At 41.9% G+C, this 17,380-nt stretch overlaps 1 protein-coding gene across 5 annotated transcripts in view; it reads right to left on the reverse strand.

The window, feature by feature from the left end:
* The window catches only part of LOC124009507 (calmodulin-regulated spectrin-associated protein 2-like), a 160,189-nt gene that overhangs the window by 103,461 nt on the left and 39,348 nt on the right, over nucleotides 1-17,380 (reverse strand). For all 5 annotated transcript variants that reach the window (XM_046321349.1, XM_046321348.1, XM_046321347.1 and 2 more), the window contains one exon: nucleotides 8,557-8,745. In XM_046321349.1, coding sequence (XP_046177305.1) covers nucleotides 8,557-8,745 — 189 coding nt within the window. The remainder of the gene's footprint in view (nucleotides 1-8,556; nucleotides 8,746-17,380) is intronic.

The following is a 17,380-nucleotide window of genomic DNA, read 5'->3' on the forward strand; positions in this document are numbered from 1 at the left end:
AGGAGAGATTACAGCTACCATAATGTAGGGGGGATTACAGTTTCCATAATGTAGGAGATATTACAGCCACCATAATGTAGGGGGATTACAGTTTCCATAATGTAGGAGAGATTACAGCTACCATAATGTAGGCGAGATTACAGCTACCATAATGTAGGGGGATTACAGTTTGCATAATGTAGGTGAGATTACAGATACCATAATGTAGGAGAGATTACAGCTACCATAATGTAGGTGAGATTACAGATACCATAATGTAGGTGGGATTACAGATACCATAATGTAGGAGAGATTACAGCTACCATAATGTAGGTGAGATTACAGATACCATAATGTAGGAGAGATTACAGCTACCATAATGTAGGTCAGATTAGTTTCCATAATGTAGGAGAGATTACAGCTACCATAATGTAGGAGATATTACAGCCACCATAATGTAGGGGATTACAGTTTCCATAATGTAGGGAGATTACAGCCACCATAATGTAGGTGAGATTACAGCTACCATAATGTAGGAGAGATTACAGCTACCATAATGTAGGAGAGATTACAGCTACCATAATGTAGAGAGATTACAGCTACCATGATGTAGGGGGATTACAGTTTCCATAATGTAGGAGAGATTACAGCTACCATAATGTAGGTGAGATTACAGCTACCATAATGTAAGGGGATTACAGTTTCCATAATGTAGATGAGATTACAGATACCATAATGTAGGAGAGATTACAGCTACCATAATGTAGGAGAGATTACAGCTACCATAATGTAGGTGAGATTACAGCTACCATAATGTAGGAGAGATTACATCTACCATAATGTAGGAGAGATTACAGCTACCATAATGTAGGAGAGATTACAGCTATAATGAGAGGATATTACAGCTACCATAATGTAGGTGAGATTACAGATACCATAATGTAGAGGAGATTACAGCTACCATAATGTAGGGGGGATTACAGTTTCCATAATGTAGGAGAGATTACAGCTACCATAATGTAGGTGAGATTACAGCTACCATAATGTAGGGGGGATTACAGTTTCCATAATGTAGGTGAGATTACAGATACCATAATGTAGGAGAGATTACAGCTGCCATAATGTAGGTGAGATTACAGATACCATAATGTAGGTGGGATTACAGATACCATAATGTAGGTGAGATTAGTTTCCATAATGTAGGAGAGATTACAGCTACCATAATGTAGAGGAGATTACAGCTACCATAATGTAGGGGGAGTTACAGTTTCCATAATGTAGGAGAGATTACAGCTACCATAATGTAGGTCAGATTACAGATACCATAATGTAGGTGAGATTACAGATACCATAATGTAGGTGAGATTACAGTTTCCATAATGTAGTAGAGATTACAGCTACCATAATGTAGGAGATATTACAGCCACCATAATGTAGGGGGGATTACAGTTTCCATAATGTAGGTGAGATTACAGCTACCATAATGTCGGAGAGATTACAGCTACCATAATGTAGAGGAGATTACAGCTACCATAATGTAGGATAGATTACAGCTACCATAATGTATGATAGATTACAGCTACCATAATGTAGGTGAGATTACAGTTTCCATCATGTAGGGGCGATTACAGCTACCATAATGTAGTTGAGATTACATCTACCATAATGTAGGAGAGATTACAGCTACCATAATGTAGGTGAGATTACAGATACCATAATGTAGGAGAGATTAAAGCTACCATAATGTAGGAGAGATTACAGCTACCATAATGTAGGGGGATTACAGTTTGCATAATGTAGGTGAGATTACAGATACCATAATGTAGGAGAGATTACAGCTACCATAATGTAGGTGAGATTACAGATACCATAATGTAGGTGTGATTACAGATACCATAATGTAGGAGAGATTACAGCTACCATAATGTAGGGGAGATTACAGATACCATAATGTAGGGGAGATTACAGCTACCATAATGTAGGTGAGATTAGTTTCCATAATGTAGGAGAGATTACAGCTACCATAATGTAGGAGATATTACAGCCACCATAATGTAGGGGGATTACAGTTTCCATAATGTAGGGGAGATTACAGCCACCATAATGTAGGTGGGATTACAGCTACCATAATGTAGGAGAGATTACAGCTACCATAATGTAGGAGAGATTACAGCTACCATAATGTAGAGGAGATTACAGCTACCATGATGTAGGGGGGATTACAGTTTCCATAATGTAGGAGAGATTACAGCTACCATAATGTAGGTGAGATTACAGCTACCATAATGTAAGGGGGATTACAGTTTCCATAATGTAGATGAGATTACAGATACCATAATGTAGGAGAGATTACAGCTACCATAATGTAGGAGAGATTACAGCTACCATAATGTAGGTGAGATTACAGCTACCATAATGTAGGAGAGATTACATCTACCATAATGTAGGAGAGATTACAGCTACCATAATGTAGGAGAGATTACAGCTATAATGTAGAGGATATTACAGCTACCATAATGTAGGTGAGATTACAGATACCATAATGTAGAGGAGATTACAGCTACCATAATGTAGGGGGGATTACAGTTTCCATAATGTAGGAGAGATTACAGCTACCATAATGTAGGTGAGATTACAGCTACCATAATGTAGGGGGGATTACAGTTTCCATAATGTAGGTGAGATTACAGATACCATAATGTAGGAGAGATTACAGCTGCCATAATGTAGGTGAGATTACAGATACCATAATGTAGGTGGGATTACAGATACCATAATGTAGGTGAGATTAGTTTCCATAATGTAGGAGAGATTACAGCTACCATAATGTAGAGGAGATTACAGCTACCATAATGTAGGGGGAGTTACAGTTTCCATAATGTAGGAGAGATTACAGCTACCATAATGTAGGTGAGATTACAGATACCATAATGTAGGTGAGATTACAGATACCATAATGTAGGTGAGATTACAGTTTCCATAATGTAGGAGAGATTACAGCTACCATAATGTAGGAGATATTACAGCCACCATAATGTAGGGGGGATTACAGTTTCCATAATGTAGGTGAGATTACAGCTACCATAATGTCGGAGAGATTACAGCTACCATAATGTAGAGGAGATTACAGCTACCATAATGTAGGATAGATTACAGCTACCATAATGTATGATAGATTACAGCTACCATAATGTAGTTGAGATTACATCTACCATAATGTAGGAGAGATTACAGCTACCATAATGTAGGTGAGATTACAGATACCATAATGTAGGAGAGATTAAAGCTACCATAATGTAGGAGAGATTACAGCTACCATAATGTAGGGGGGATTACAGTTTCCATAATGTAGGGGAGATTACAGCCACCATAATGTAGGTGAGATTACAGCTACCATAATGTAGGTGAGATTACAGCTACCATAATGTAGGAGAGATTACAGCTACCATAATGTAGAGGAGATTACAGCTACCATAATGTAGGAGAGATTACAGCTACCATAATGTAGAGGAGATTACAGCTACCATAATGTAGGAGAGATTACAGCTACCATAATGTAGGTGAGATTACAGATACCATAATGTAGGTGAGATTACAGATACCATAATGTAGGTGAGATTAGTTACCATAATGTAGGGGTGATTACAGTTTCCATAATGTAGGGGAGATTACAGCCACCATAATGTAGGAGAGATTACAGCTACCATAATGTAGGAGAGATTACAGCTACCATAATGTAGGAGAGATTACAGCTACCATAATGTAGAGGAGATTACAGCTACCATGATGTAGGGGGGATTACAGTTTCCATAATGTAGGAGAGATTACAGCTACCATAATGTAGGTGAGATTACAGCTACCATAATGTAAGGGGGATTACAGTTTCCATAATGTAGATGAGATTACAGATACCATAATGTAGGAGAGATTACAGCTACCATAATGTAGGAGAGATTACAGCTACCATAATGTAGGTGAGATTACAGCTACCATAATGTAGGAGAGATTACATCTACCATAATGTAGGAGAGATTACAGCTACCATAATGTAGGAGAGATTACAGCAATAATGAAGAGGATATTACAGCTACCATAATGTAGGTGAGATTACAGATACCATAATGTAGAGGAGATTACAGCTACCATAATGTAGAGGAGATTACAGCTACCATAATGTAGGGGGGATTACAGTTTCCATAATGTAGGTGAGATTACAGATACCATAATGTAGGTGGGATTACAGATACCATAATGTAGGTGAGATTAGTTTCCATAATGTAGGAGAGATTACAGCTACCATAATGTAGAGGAGATTACAGCTACCATAATGTAGGGGGAGTTACAGTTTCCATAATGTAGGAGAGATTACAGCTACCATAATGTAGGTCAGATTACAGCTACCATAATGTAGGGGTGATTACAGTTTCCATAATGTAGGTGAGATTACAGATACCATAATGTAGGAGAGATTACAGCTACCATAATGTAGGAGAGATTACAGCTACCATAATGTAGGTGAGATTACAGATACCATAATGTAGGAGAGATTACAGCTATAATGTAGAGGATATTACAGCTACCATAATGTAGGGGGGATTACAGTTTCCATAATGTAGGTGAGATTACAACTACCATAATGTAGGTGAGATTACAGCTACCATAATGTAAGGGGGATTACAGTTTCCATAATGTAGGTGACATTACAGATACCATAATGTAGGAGAGATTACAGCTACCATAATGTAGGAGAGATTACAGCTACCATAATGTAGGAGAGATTACAGCTACCATAATGTAAGTGAGATTACAGATACCATAATGTAGGAGAGATTACAGCTACCATAATGTAGGAGAGATTACAGCTACCATAATGTAGGTGAGATTACAGATACCATAATGTAGAGGAGATTACAGCTACCATAATGTAGGGGGATTACAGTTTCCATAATGTAGGAGAGATTACAGCTACCATAATGTAGGTGAGATTACAGCTACCATAATGTAGGGGGATTACAGTTTCCATAATGTAGGTGAGATTACAGATACCATAATGTAGGTGAGATTACAGATACCATAATGTAGGAGAAATTACAGCTACCATAATGTAGGGGGGATTACAGTTTCCATAATGTAGGAGATATTACAGCCACCATAATGTAGGGGGGATTACAGTTTCCATAATGTAGGTGAGATTACAGATACCATAATGTAGGTGGGATTACAGATACCATAATGTAGGTGAGATTAGTTTCCATAATGTAGGAGAGATTACAGCTACCATAATGTAGGGGGGATTACAGTTTCCATAATGTAGGAGAGATTACAGCTACCATAATGTAGGAGATATTACAGCCACCATAATGTAGGAGAGATTACAGCTACCATAATGTAGGAGAGATTACAGCTACCATAATGTAGAGGAGATTACAGCTACCATAATGTAGATGAGATTACAGCTACCATAATGTAGGAGAGATTACAGCTACCATAATGTAGAGGAGATTACATCGACCATAATGTAGGTGAGATTACAGATACCATAATGTAGGTGAGATTAGTTTCCATAATGTAGGTGAGATTACAGATACCATAATGTAGAGGAGATTACAGCTACCATAATGTAGGGGGGGTTACAGTTTCCATAATGTAGGAGAGATTACAGCTACCATAATGTAGGTCAGATTACAGCTACCATAATGTAGGGGGGGATTACAGTTTCCTTAATGTAGGTGAGATTACAGATACCATAATGTAGGAGAGATTACAGCTACCATAATGTAGGGGGGGTTACAGTTTCCATAATGTAGGAGAGATTACAGCTACCATAATGTAGGTCAGATTACAGCTACCATAATGTAGGGGGATTACAGATACCATAATGTAGGAGAGATTACAGCTACCATAATGTAGGGGGGATTACAGTTTCCATAATGTAGGCAAGATTACAGATACCATAATGTAGGAGAGATTACAGCTACCATAATGTAGGAGAGATTACAGCTACCATAATGTAGGAGAGATTACAGCTACCATAATGTAGGTGAGATTACAGATACCATAATGTAGGAGAGATTACAGCTACCATAATGTAGGAGAGATTACAGCTACCATAATGTAGGTGAGATTACAGATACCATAATGTAGGTGAGATTACAGATACCATAATGTAGGTGAGATTACAGTTTCCATAATGTAGGAGAGATTACAGCTACCATAATGTAGGAGATATTACAGCCACCATAATGTAGGGGGGATTACAGTTTCCATAATGTAGGGGAGATTACAGCCACCATAATGTAGGTGAGATTACAGCTACCATAATGTCGGAGAGATTACAGCTACCATAATGTAGAGGAGATTACATCTACCATAATGTAGGTGAGATTACAGATACCATAATGTAGGAGAGATTACAGCTACCATAATGTAGGAGAGATTACAGATACCATAATGTAGGAGAGATTACAGCTACCATAATGTAGGAGAGATTACAGCTACCATAATGTAGGTGAGATTACAGATAACATAATGTAGGTGAGATTACAGATACCATAATGTAGGTGAGATTAGTTTCCATAATGTAGGAGAGATTACAGCTACCATAATGTAGAGGAGGTTACAGCTACCATAATGTAGGGGGGATTACAGATTCCATAAGGTAGGAAAGATTACAGCTACCATAATGTAGGTCAGATTACAGCTACCATAATGTAGGGGAGATTACAGTTTCCATAATGTAGGTGAGATTACAGATACCATAATGTAGGAGAGATTACAGCTACCATAATGTAGGAGAGATTACAGCTACCATAATGTAGGTGAGATTACAGCTACCATAATGTAGGTGAGATTACAGATACCATAATGTAGGAGAGATTACAGCTACCATAATGTAAAAGAGATTACAGCTACCATAATGTAGGTGAGATTACAGATACCATAATGTAGGATAGATTACAGCTACCATAATGTAGGAGAGATTACAGCTACCATAATGTAGGTGAGATTACAGATACCATAATGTAGGTGAGATTACAGTTACCATAATGTAGGAGAGATTACAGTTACCATAATGTAGGAGAGATTACAGTTACCATAATGTAGGAGAGATTACAGTTACCATAATGTAGGAGAGATTACAGTTACCATAATGTAGGAGAGATTACAGTTACCATAATGTAGGAGAGATTACAGTTACCATAATGTAGGAGAGATTACAGTTACCATAATGTAGGAGAGATTACAGTTACCATAATGTAGGAGAGATTACAGTTTCCATAATGTAGGAGAGATTACAGTTACCATAATGTAGGAGAGATTACAGTTTCCATAATGTAGGAGAGATTACAGTTTCCATAATGTAGGAGAGATTACAGTTTCCATAATGTAGGAGAGATTACACCACCATCTCTCATAGGCTCATAAACGTTCCAGCTCTAAACCTTGTTGTGTACGAGTGTAACAAACATCATTGAGAAGTAGAAGGAGTCCATTGTCTGTTTGGCTTTAATGAGAAAGTCCTACTCTTGTTTTTCTAGGGCTGTTGTCTCTTCAAAGGGCTCCAGTGCCAGTGATGTAACACACGCACGCACGCACGCACACACACACACACACACACACACACACACACACACACACACACACACACACACACACACACACACACACACACACACACACACACACACACACACACACACACACACACACACACACACACACACACACACACACACACACACACACACACACACACACAGCACATGAACTGAAACTCACTATCGTACACTACTGTATGCCTGCTGTGTGTGTGAGAACGTGTGAGTCCATCCACAAGTAAGTGATCATGTGTGTATCTGTGTGTTTCCTGAGTGTGTGTGTATTCATGTTAATATTTGTGTTCATCCATCATATCTCCACATGAGTGTGCATTTTTCCATGCATGGCCCAATATGTGTACGTGCGTGTATGTGTGTGTGTCTGTGTGTGTGTACATTTTGGTATCCGTCTGGCCTTGGCCTGCAGCAGGGAGCAGGAAACACATCGGCTTCTGCAGGGAGGAATGTAAACAAGCTCAATGGCACAGAGCCAGACTTGATTTAATGGGATGTTATGAGGACTTCAACAGTGGGGATGCATTATCCAAATATTAGCAGCTAACAGGAACTATCTTTTAGGGCTAAGACTCTGACTGTACGTACATTTGGTTCCTGGTGAAACCTCCCAGTCCTGTGTAAACAGACGTTAAAATGAGAACAAGTTCATTCTGACCGGGGTCTCTCTCAGTAATCTGATCTAACACGTTGCCACGTCCGTTTGCAATATTACAACAGAGACGTTACTTAAAACAACAAACATATTTTTTTCCTCCGACATCATTGCACGCACCATAGAACAGCTGAGTTCTACTAGGTTTTTACCCACAATGCTCGCTGCTCATTTCCTCTAATCAAAAACAATAACACATGTGCCAGTGGCGTCGTTTCACCTTTCGGGGATCTCAGCTTTATGAATATACAGTGGGGCCTAATATGTAATATCTCTGGTATTAGAGTGTGTGTATCTTAGTACCCTAACCTTGTTGATCCATGTGGTGACTGCGTCCTCAGTGTCGTAGGGCACATCTCTGATGTGTCCTTCGGGGTGGGAGGAGGGGTCGTTGAGAGGGGAGGAGCATCTGTGGACACACGCCATCACCCGCTCCACACTCACCATCTCCACCGTGTACGCCAACATCAGAGTGTCTATCAGGGCCAGGTGGGAACTCTGGGGAAAAGAGATGGAGAGGTGTTTAGAGTGGATCCTCTCAGAGAACATGGACTAGAGATGGTTGCTAGACTAGATGCTCAGAGAGGACACAATCATCAATGTTTCACAGAGAACATTAGTTCCCATTCCCTCTTCATGTCAACCAGAACAAACAGGTGAGACTGAGGGTCAAAGATACCCATCTAAGGTCAAATGTAGGTCACATAAAAACATTGGGCATGTTTGGTAAAAACCGGTACTTCAGTACTTAGATGGACGTCACTTAAGTTCTAAATGGGGAACTCAAATGTGTGTGTGTGTGTGTGTGTGTGTGTGTTGGTCTGAGTGTAAATGTATGGTTGAGTGTGTGTTGGTCCGAGTGTAAATGTGTGTGTCAGTATGTGTTGGTCTGAGTGTAAATGTATGGTTGAGTGTGTGTTGGTCCGAGTGTAAATGTGTGTGTCAGTATGTGTTGGTCCGAGTGTAATGTGTGTGAGTGTGTGTTGGTCTGAGTGTAAATGTATGGTTGAGTGTGTGTTGGTCTGAGTGTAATGTGTGTGAGTGTGTGTTGGTCTGAGTGTAATGTGTGTGAGTGTGTGTTGGTCTGAGTGTAATGTGTGTGTGAGTGTGTGTTGGTCTGAGTGTAATGTGTGTTAGTGTGTGTTGGTCTGAGTGTAATGTGTGTGAGTGTGTTTTGGTCTGAGTGTAATGTGTGTGAGTGTGTTTTGGTCTGAGTGTAATGTGTGTGTGAGTGTGTGTTGGTCTGAGTGTAATGTGTGTGTGAGTGTGTGTTGGTCTGAGTAGAACAGTACAAAGCATGACATTCTGCTGGCCTTTCCATTCCAGGGGAGGGGGGAGAACAGAACAGCTGCTCTTCCTGCCTCTTCATGGGTCTGCTCCACTCTAACATTTCTAGTGTGTGTTTACTTCCTGCTTGGGACGCAGGTCCGCGCCGCTGATCGGATTCAGAAGGTCACTAGTGTGGTAGGACGGCTGATCTATAATCAGTTGATTCAAGCCGAAATGACTGCATGTTACATTACCTGGTACTACATTATGTAGTTATCACAGTAGACAGGCAGCCCAGCAGTTAAGAGCGTTGGGCCAGTAACCAGAAGGTTTCTGGTTCGTATCCTCACACAGGTGAAAAATAATCTATTGATGAAGTCATTTAACCCTAATTGCTCCTGTAAACCGCTCTGGATTAGAGCGTCTGCTAAATGATGTCAATGTAAAAATAAATTATATACACTGAACAAAAATGTAAACAATTTCAAAGATTTTACTGAGTTGTAGTTCACATAAGGAAATCAGTCAATTGATATAAATGAATTAGGCCCTAATCTATGGATGTCACATGACTGGGAATACAGATGTGCATCTGTTGGTCAAAGATACCTTAAAAAAAAACAGTTAGTATCTGGTGTGACAACCATTTGCCTCATGCAGCGTGACACATCTCCTTTATATAGAGTTGATTAGGCTGTTGCATGGCTGTGCGAAGTTGTTGGATATTGGCGGTAGCTGGAACACGCTGTCATAAGCATTGATTCAGAGCATCCCAAACATGCTCAATGGGTGACATGTCTGGTGAGTATGCAGGTCATGACAGAACTGGGACATTTTCAGCTTCCAGGAATTGTGTACAGATCCTTGTGACATGGGGCCGATCATTATCATGCTGGATTTTGCTGGATCTCATGCTGGATCTGTGCATTCAAATTGCCATTGATAAAATGCAATTGTGTTTGTTGTAGTTTATGCCTGCTCATACCATAACCCCACCATGGGACACATCAGCAAACCGCTCACCAGCATGACGACATACACATTTTCTGCCCTCAGCCCGGTACAGTTAAACTCGAGATCCGTGAAGAGCCCACTTCTCCAGCGTGCCAGTGCCCATTGAATGAGAGCATTTGCCCACTGAAGTCGGTTACGACGCCGAACTGCTGTCAGGTCCAGATCCTGGTGAGGATCAGTTGTCCAAAACCACAGTTTTATCATCACCTGCCAGGTGGCTGGTCTCAGACGATCCCGCAGATGAAGATGCCGGATGTGGAGGTTCTGTGATGGCGTGGGTACACGTGGTCTGCGGTTGTGACATACTGCCAAATTTGCTAAAACAGTAGAGAAATTAACATTCCTGCAGTCAGCATGCCAATTGCACGCTCCCTCAAAACTTGAGACATCTGTGGCATTGTGTTGTGTCACAAAACTGCAAGTGGCCTATTATAAGGACAATCTATAGGAAACTGAGTCTGTTATTCCAATAAAACCAACAGCACCAAGCAGCAAAACTAACACCTAGCAACAAAACTAACAGTACCAAGGAACAAAACAAACAGCACAAAGGAACAGCACCAAGCAACAAAACCAACACCTATCAACAAAACTAACAGTACCAAGGAACAAAACGAACAGCACAAAGGAACAGCACCAAGCAACAAAACCAACACCTAGCAACAAAACTAACAGTACCAAGGAACAAAACGAACAGCACAAAGGAACAGCACCAAGCAACAAAACCAACACCTAGCAACAAAACTAACAGTACCAAGGAACAAAACGAACAGCACAAAGGAACAGCACCAAGCAACAAAACCAACACCTAGCAACAAAACTAACAGTACCAAGGAACAAAACGAACAGCACAAAGGAACAGCACCAAGCAACAAAACCAACACAAAACTAACACCTAGCAACAAAACTAACAGTACCAAGGAACAAAACGAACAGCACAAAGGAACAGCACCAAGCAACAAAACCAACACCTAGCAACAAAACTAACAGTACCTATCAGCAAAACCAACAGCACCTATCAGCAAAACCAACAGCACCTAGCAGCAAAATCAACAGAACCTAGCAGCAAAATCAACAGCATCTATCAGCAAAACCAACAGCACCTAGCAGCAAAACCAACAGCACCAAGCAACAAAACAGGGATACACAAAACAGCAAAGAATTGTTCATCATGACCCACAAACCTCTGTTCATCATGACCCCATAGAGACACATATATAAGAGACTGTTTACACAAATGGGACACTGGGTTTCCCAAAGAGAGAGGCAGATGGAGGAAAGGGGGAGACAAACAGGCAGAAGGAGGAAAAGGGGAGACAAACAGACAGAAGGAGGAAAGGGGGAGACAAACAGGCAGATGGAGGAAAGGGGGAGACAAACAGGCAGAAGGAGGAAAGGGGGAGACAAACAGACAGAAAGAGGAAAGGGGGAGACAAACAGACAGAAGGAACAAAGACAAACAGACAGAAGGAGGAACAGACAAACAGACAGATGGAGGAAAGGGGGAGACAAACAGACAGATGGAGGAAAGGGGGAGACATACAGACAGAAGGAGGAAAGACAACAGACAGAAGGAAAAAGACAAACAGACAGATGGAGGAAAGGGGGAGACAAACAGACAGATGGAGGAAAGGGGGAGACAAACAGACAGATGGAGGAAAGAGGGAGACAAACAGACAGATGGAGGAAAGGGGGAGACAAACAGGCAGATGGAGGAAAGGGGGAGACAAACAGATAGAAGGAGGAAAAGACAAACAGACAGATGGAGGAAAAGACAAACAGACAGAAGGAGGAAAGACAAACAGACAGATGGAGGAAAGGGGAGACAAACAGGCAGATGGAGGAAAGGGGGAGACAAACAGACAGATGGAGGAAAGGGGGAGACAAACAGACAGAAGGAGGAAAGGGGGAGACAAACAGGCAGATGGAGGAAAGGGGGAGACAAACAGGCAGAAGGAGGAAAGGGGGAGACAAACAGACAGAAGGAGGAAAGGGGGAGACAAACAGGCAGATGGAGGAAACTGGGACAAACAGGCAGAAGGAGGAAAGGGGGAGACAAACAGACAGAAAGAGGAAAGGGGGAGACAAACAGACAGAAGGAGGAAAGGGGGAGACAAACAGACAGAAGGAGGAAAGGGGGAGACAAACAGACAGATGGAGGAAAGGGGGAGACAAACAGACAGACGGAGGAAAGGGGGAGACAAACAGACAGAAGGAGGAAAGGGGAGACATACAGACAGAAGGAGGAAAGGGGGAGACAAACAGACAGATGGAGGAAAGGGGGAGACAAACAGACAGAAGGAGGAAAGGGGGAGACAAACAGACAGATGGAGGAAAGGGGGAGACAAACAGGCAGATGGAGGAAAGGGGAGACAAACAGACAGATGGAGGAAAGGGGGAGACAAACAGACAGAAGGAGGAAAGGGGGAGACAAACAGACAGAAGGAGGAAAGGGGGAGACAAACAGACAGAAGGAGGAAAGGGGGAGACAAACAGACAGATGGAGGAAAGGGGGAGACAAACAGACAGAATGAGAAAGGGGGGAGACAAACAGACAGAAGGAGGAAAGGGGGGAGACAAACAGACAGATGGAGGAAAGGGGGAGACAAACAGACAGATGGAGGAAAGGGGGAGACATACAGACAGATGGAGGAAAGGGGGAGACAAACAGACAGATGGAGGAAAGGGGGAGACAAACAGACAGATGGAGGAAAGGGGGAGACAAACAGACAGAAGGAGGAAAGGGGAGACAAACAGACAGATGGAGGAATGGGGGAGACAAACAGGCAGAAGGAGAGTGAGAAAAAGAGAGAGAGGCATGGAGACCACCTAACCAATGTTTCAATGCTTTCCCTCCCAGATATTTAAAGTCAGTCCCAGTTCCTCTATTCCCCTGCCAGTAAATATAGTAGGTTAGTACAGTGTCACTACAGACTACAGGGGTAAAAAATTAAACAGTTAGGATTTGGTGAAAGCTATACATTAAATAGATCATCAAATTACTATTTTATAGCCGTCAGTTTATCAAAATAATCCAAGAGACTATTTTCTGACATCACCCGTCCAAGAATGATAGATCAACTGCATAATCTGATACAGCATAATCGGTGTGATTCAGACATATGAAATGAAGACCCGTGTATCTTCATAGTTCTAGTAGATGCCTAACATAGCATACAGTATAAACCCTCTTCTAGGGCTGTGAATGTTCAAATGAAATCGGAATCCTTAACGTTAAGAAAAATCCCTAAATTTGTACACACTTACTCAATCCAGGGTTTTTCTTTATTTTTACTATTGTCTACATTGTAGAATAATAGTGAAGACATCAACACAATGAAATCATGTGGTAACCAAGAAAGTGTTAAACAAATCAAAAGTGTTTTTTTATTTTACCAGGTAAGTTGAGAACACATTCTCATTTACAGCAACAACCTGGGGAATAGTTACAGGGGAGAGGGGGATGAATGAGCCAATTGTAAACTGGGGACTATTAGGTGGCCATGATGGTATGAGGGCCAGATTAAGGGAATTTAGCCAGGACACCGGGGTTAACACCCCTACGTTTACAATAAGTGCCATGGGATCATTTAGTTACCATAGAGAGTAAGGACACCCGTTTAACATCCCATCTGAAAGACGGCCCCCTACACAGGGAAATGTCTGCAATCACACCCTGGGGCATTGGGATCTTTTTTTAGACCGGAGGAAAGAGTGCCTCTTACCAGCCCTCCAACACTACTTCCAGCAGCATCTGGTCTCCCATCCAGGGACCAACCAGGACCAACCCTGCTTAGCTTCAGAAGCAAGCCAGCAGTGGGATGCAGGGTGGTATGCTGCTTGCCCTGATGACAGCTTTGCACACTCCTGACATTCTCTCAACCAGCTTCACCTGGAATGCTTTTCCAACAGTCTTGAAGGTGTTCTCACATATGCTGGGCACTTGTTAGCTGCTTTTCCTTCACTCTGTGGTCCAAATCATCCCAAACCCTCTCAATTGGGTTGAGGTTGGGTGATTGTGGAGGCCAGGTCATCTGATGCAGCACTCCATCACTCTCCTTCTTGGTCAAATAGCCTTTACACAGCCTGGAGGTGTGCTGGGCCATTGTCCTGTTCAAAAACAAATGATCGTCCCACTAAGCGCAAACCAGATGGGATGGCGTATCGCTGCAGAACGCTGTGGTAGCCATGCTGGTTAAGTGTGCCTTGAATTCCACAATAAATCAGAAAAGCACCCCCACACCATCACACCTCCTCCTCCATGCTTCATGGTGGGAACCACATGCGGAGATCATCCGTTCACCTACTCTGCGTCTCACAAAGACACTGTGGTTGGAACTAAAAATCTCAAATTTGGACTCATCAGACGAAAGGACAGATTTCCACCGGTCTAATGTCCATTGCTCGTGTTTCTTGGCACAAGCAAGTCTCTTCTTATTATTGGTGTCCTTTAGTAGTGGTTTCTTTGCAGCAATTCAACCATGAAGGCCTGATTCACACAGTCTCCTTTGAACAGTTGATGTTGAGATGTGTGTGTGACTTGAACTCTGTGAAGCATTTATTTGGGCTGCAATTTCTGAGGCTGGTAACTAATGAACTTATCCTCTGCACAGAGGTAACTCTGGATCTTCCTTTTCTGTGGCGGTCCTCATGAGAGCCAGTTTCATCATAGCGCTTGATGGTTTGTGCGACTGCACTTGAAGGAAGTTCTTGAAATATTCCAGATTGACTGACCTTCATGTCTTAAAGTAATGATGGACTGTCGTTTCTCTTTGATTATTTTAGCTGTTCTCGCCATAATATGGACTTGGTCTTCTACCAAATAGGGATATCTTCTGTATACCACCCCTACCCCCTACCTGGTCACAACACTACTGATTGGCTCAAACGCATTAAGGAGGAAAGAAATTCCACAAAAGGCACATCTATTAATTGAAATGCATTCCAGGTGACTACCTCATGAAGCTGGTTGAGAGAATGCCAAAAGTGTGCAAAGCTGTCATCAAGGCAACTTCTAAGAATCTAAATCTGTTTAACACTTTTTTGGTTACTACATGATTCCATGTGTTATTTCATAGTTTTCATGTCTTCACTATTATTCTACAATGTAGAAAATAGTCAAAATAAAGAAAAACCCTGGAATGAGGAGGTGTGTCCAAACGTTTGACTGGTACTGTATAAATATACAGTGGGGAGAACAAGTATGTGATACACTGGCAGCTCTTCTGTTCTGACTGGCAGCCCAAGAGGCTTACAGTACACTGGGCTTTATCATCCAGAAATCCACTCTGGATTTAAACCAACAGCTTTATAGACAGAGTGTGCAGTTATGAGATGTAGTCCTAGTCTCTTCTGAACTCTAGATACTGTAATGCAACCTCAGTCCAGAATTAGGGAGGAGTGCACTCTGACGTAATAGCAGAGATAGACAGTCACTTCGTGTCTGTGTTGATAAAGCTGTTTGCTATAATATGCTATGAGAAAATATATAAATATTCTGATATTTTACCTTTGTGTACTATTGAAAAACGAATTTCAAAGTGTTGTTTTGGAGGCTCTTTGTTTACATTATTGCTCATAGGGAAAAAAGGTGCCATCTAGAACCTAAAAGGGTTCTGTCTCCATAGAAGAACCTTTTTATTTATTTTTATTTAAACTTTAACTCGGAAAGTCAGTTAAGAACAAATTCCTATTTACAATGACGGCCTACCGGGCCTAACAGTGGGTTAACTGCCTCGTTCAGGGGCAGAACAACATTGTTTTTACCTTGTCAGCTCAGGGATTCGATCCAGCAACCTTTCGGTTACTGGCCCAACGCTCTAACCATTAGGCTCCCTGCCGCCCCCATTGTTGGTTACAGCTAGAATCCTTTCGGTTCCAAGTAGAACCCTTTCTACAGAGGGTTCTACTTGGCACCCAAAATGGTTTTACCTGGAACCAAAAAGAGTTCTCCTATGGGGACAGCCGAAGAACCCTTTAGGAACCCTTTTCTCTAAGAGTGTAGGGAAAGATACTGTCACGCTAGATAGCTGAGTTGGGGTGAGCTTTAACTGATCAAGCTGCTTACAGCCGCTGGAATAAAAATCAGTACTGGTGTTGACAGTAAACATGGATTAAAAAGACATGCCCTAGCTTTCACTAATCCTCTCATGAAGATATCTGCTGTGTGTGTGTGTCTTCAGAACCATTCCTAATGGGACTTGGTTGGTGACAGTAGCACCTTCTAAGGCTGTGGTTTTACCAGATAACGTATGACGGCTGTACTCCTCTCCTCTCACAGTGAAAACATGGACATTGCATGAAGAGAACACATATTGACGTCCCATCCTCTCTCATTAGGTCATCAAACACGGCAGTAAAGCTGTTATTAGTGTGGTGTAAAGCATAAATCCTGCAACTGAGGCTGTGTGTGTGTGTGTGTGTGTGTGTGTGTGTGTGTGTGTGTGTGTGTGTGTGTGTGTGTGTGTGTGTGTGTGTGTGTGTGTGTGTGTGTGTGTGTGTGTGTGTGTGTGTGTGTGTGTGTGTGTGTGTGTGTGTGTGTGTGTGTGTGTGTGTGTGTGTGTGTGTGTGTGTAGTTGACTCCACTTGTAAATGTACATTTTATAATACAGAAGAGTAGCTTACATGTTTGTTATAGGCTACAAGCAAACGAGGTCACCAGCTGTCTAATACTGACTGATCAGAGGGTGACTGGCCCGGCTGTCTAATACTGACTGATCAGAGGGTGACTGGCCCAGCTGTCTAATACTGACTGATCAGAGGGTGACTGGCCCAGCTGTCTAATACTGACTGATCAGAGGGTGACTGGCCCGGCTGTCTAATACTGACTGATCAGAGGGTGACTGGCCCG

The sequence above is a fragment of the Oncorhynchus gorbuscha genome, linkage group LG22, assembly GCF_021184085.1.
Source record: "Oncorhynchus gorbuscha isolate QuinsamMale2020 ecotype Even-year linkage group LG22, OgorEven_v1.0, whole genome shotgun sequence".
NCBI lineage: Eukaryota > Metazoa > Chordata > Actinopteri > Salmoniformes > Salmonidae > Oncorhynchus > Oncorhynchus gorbuscha.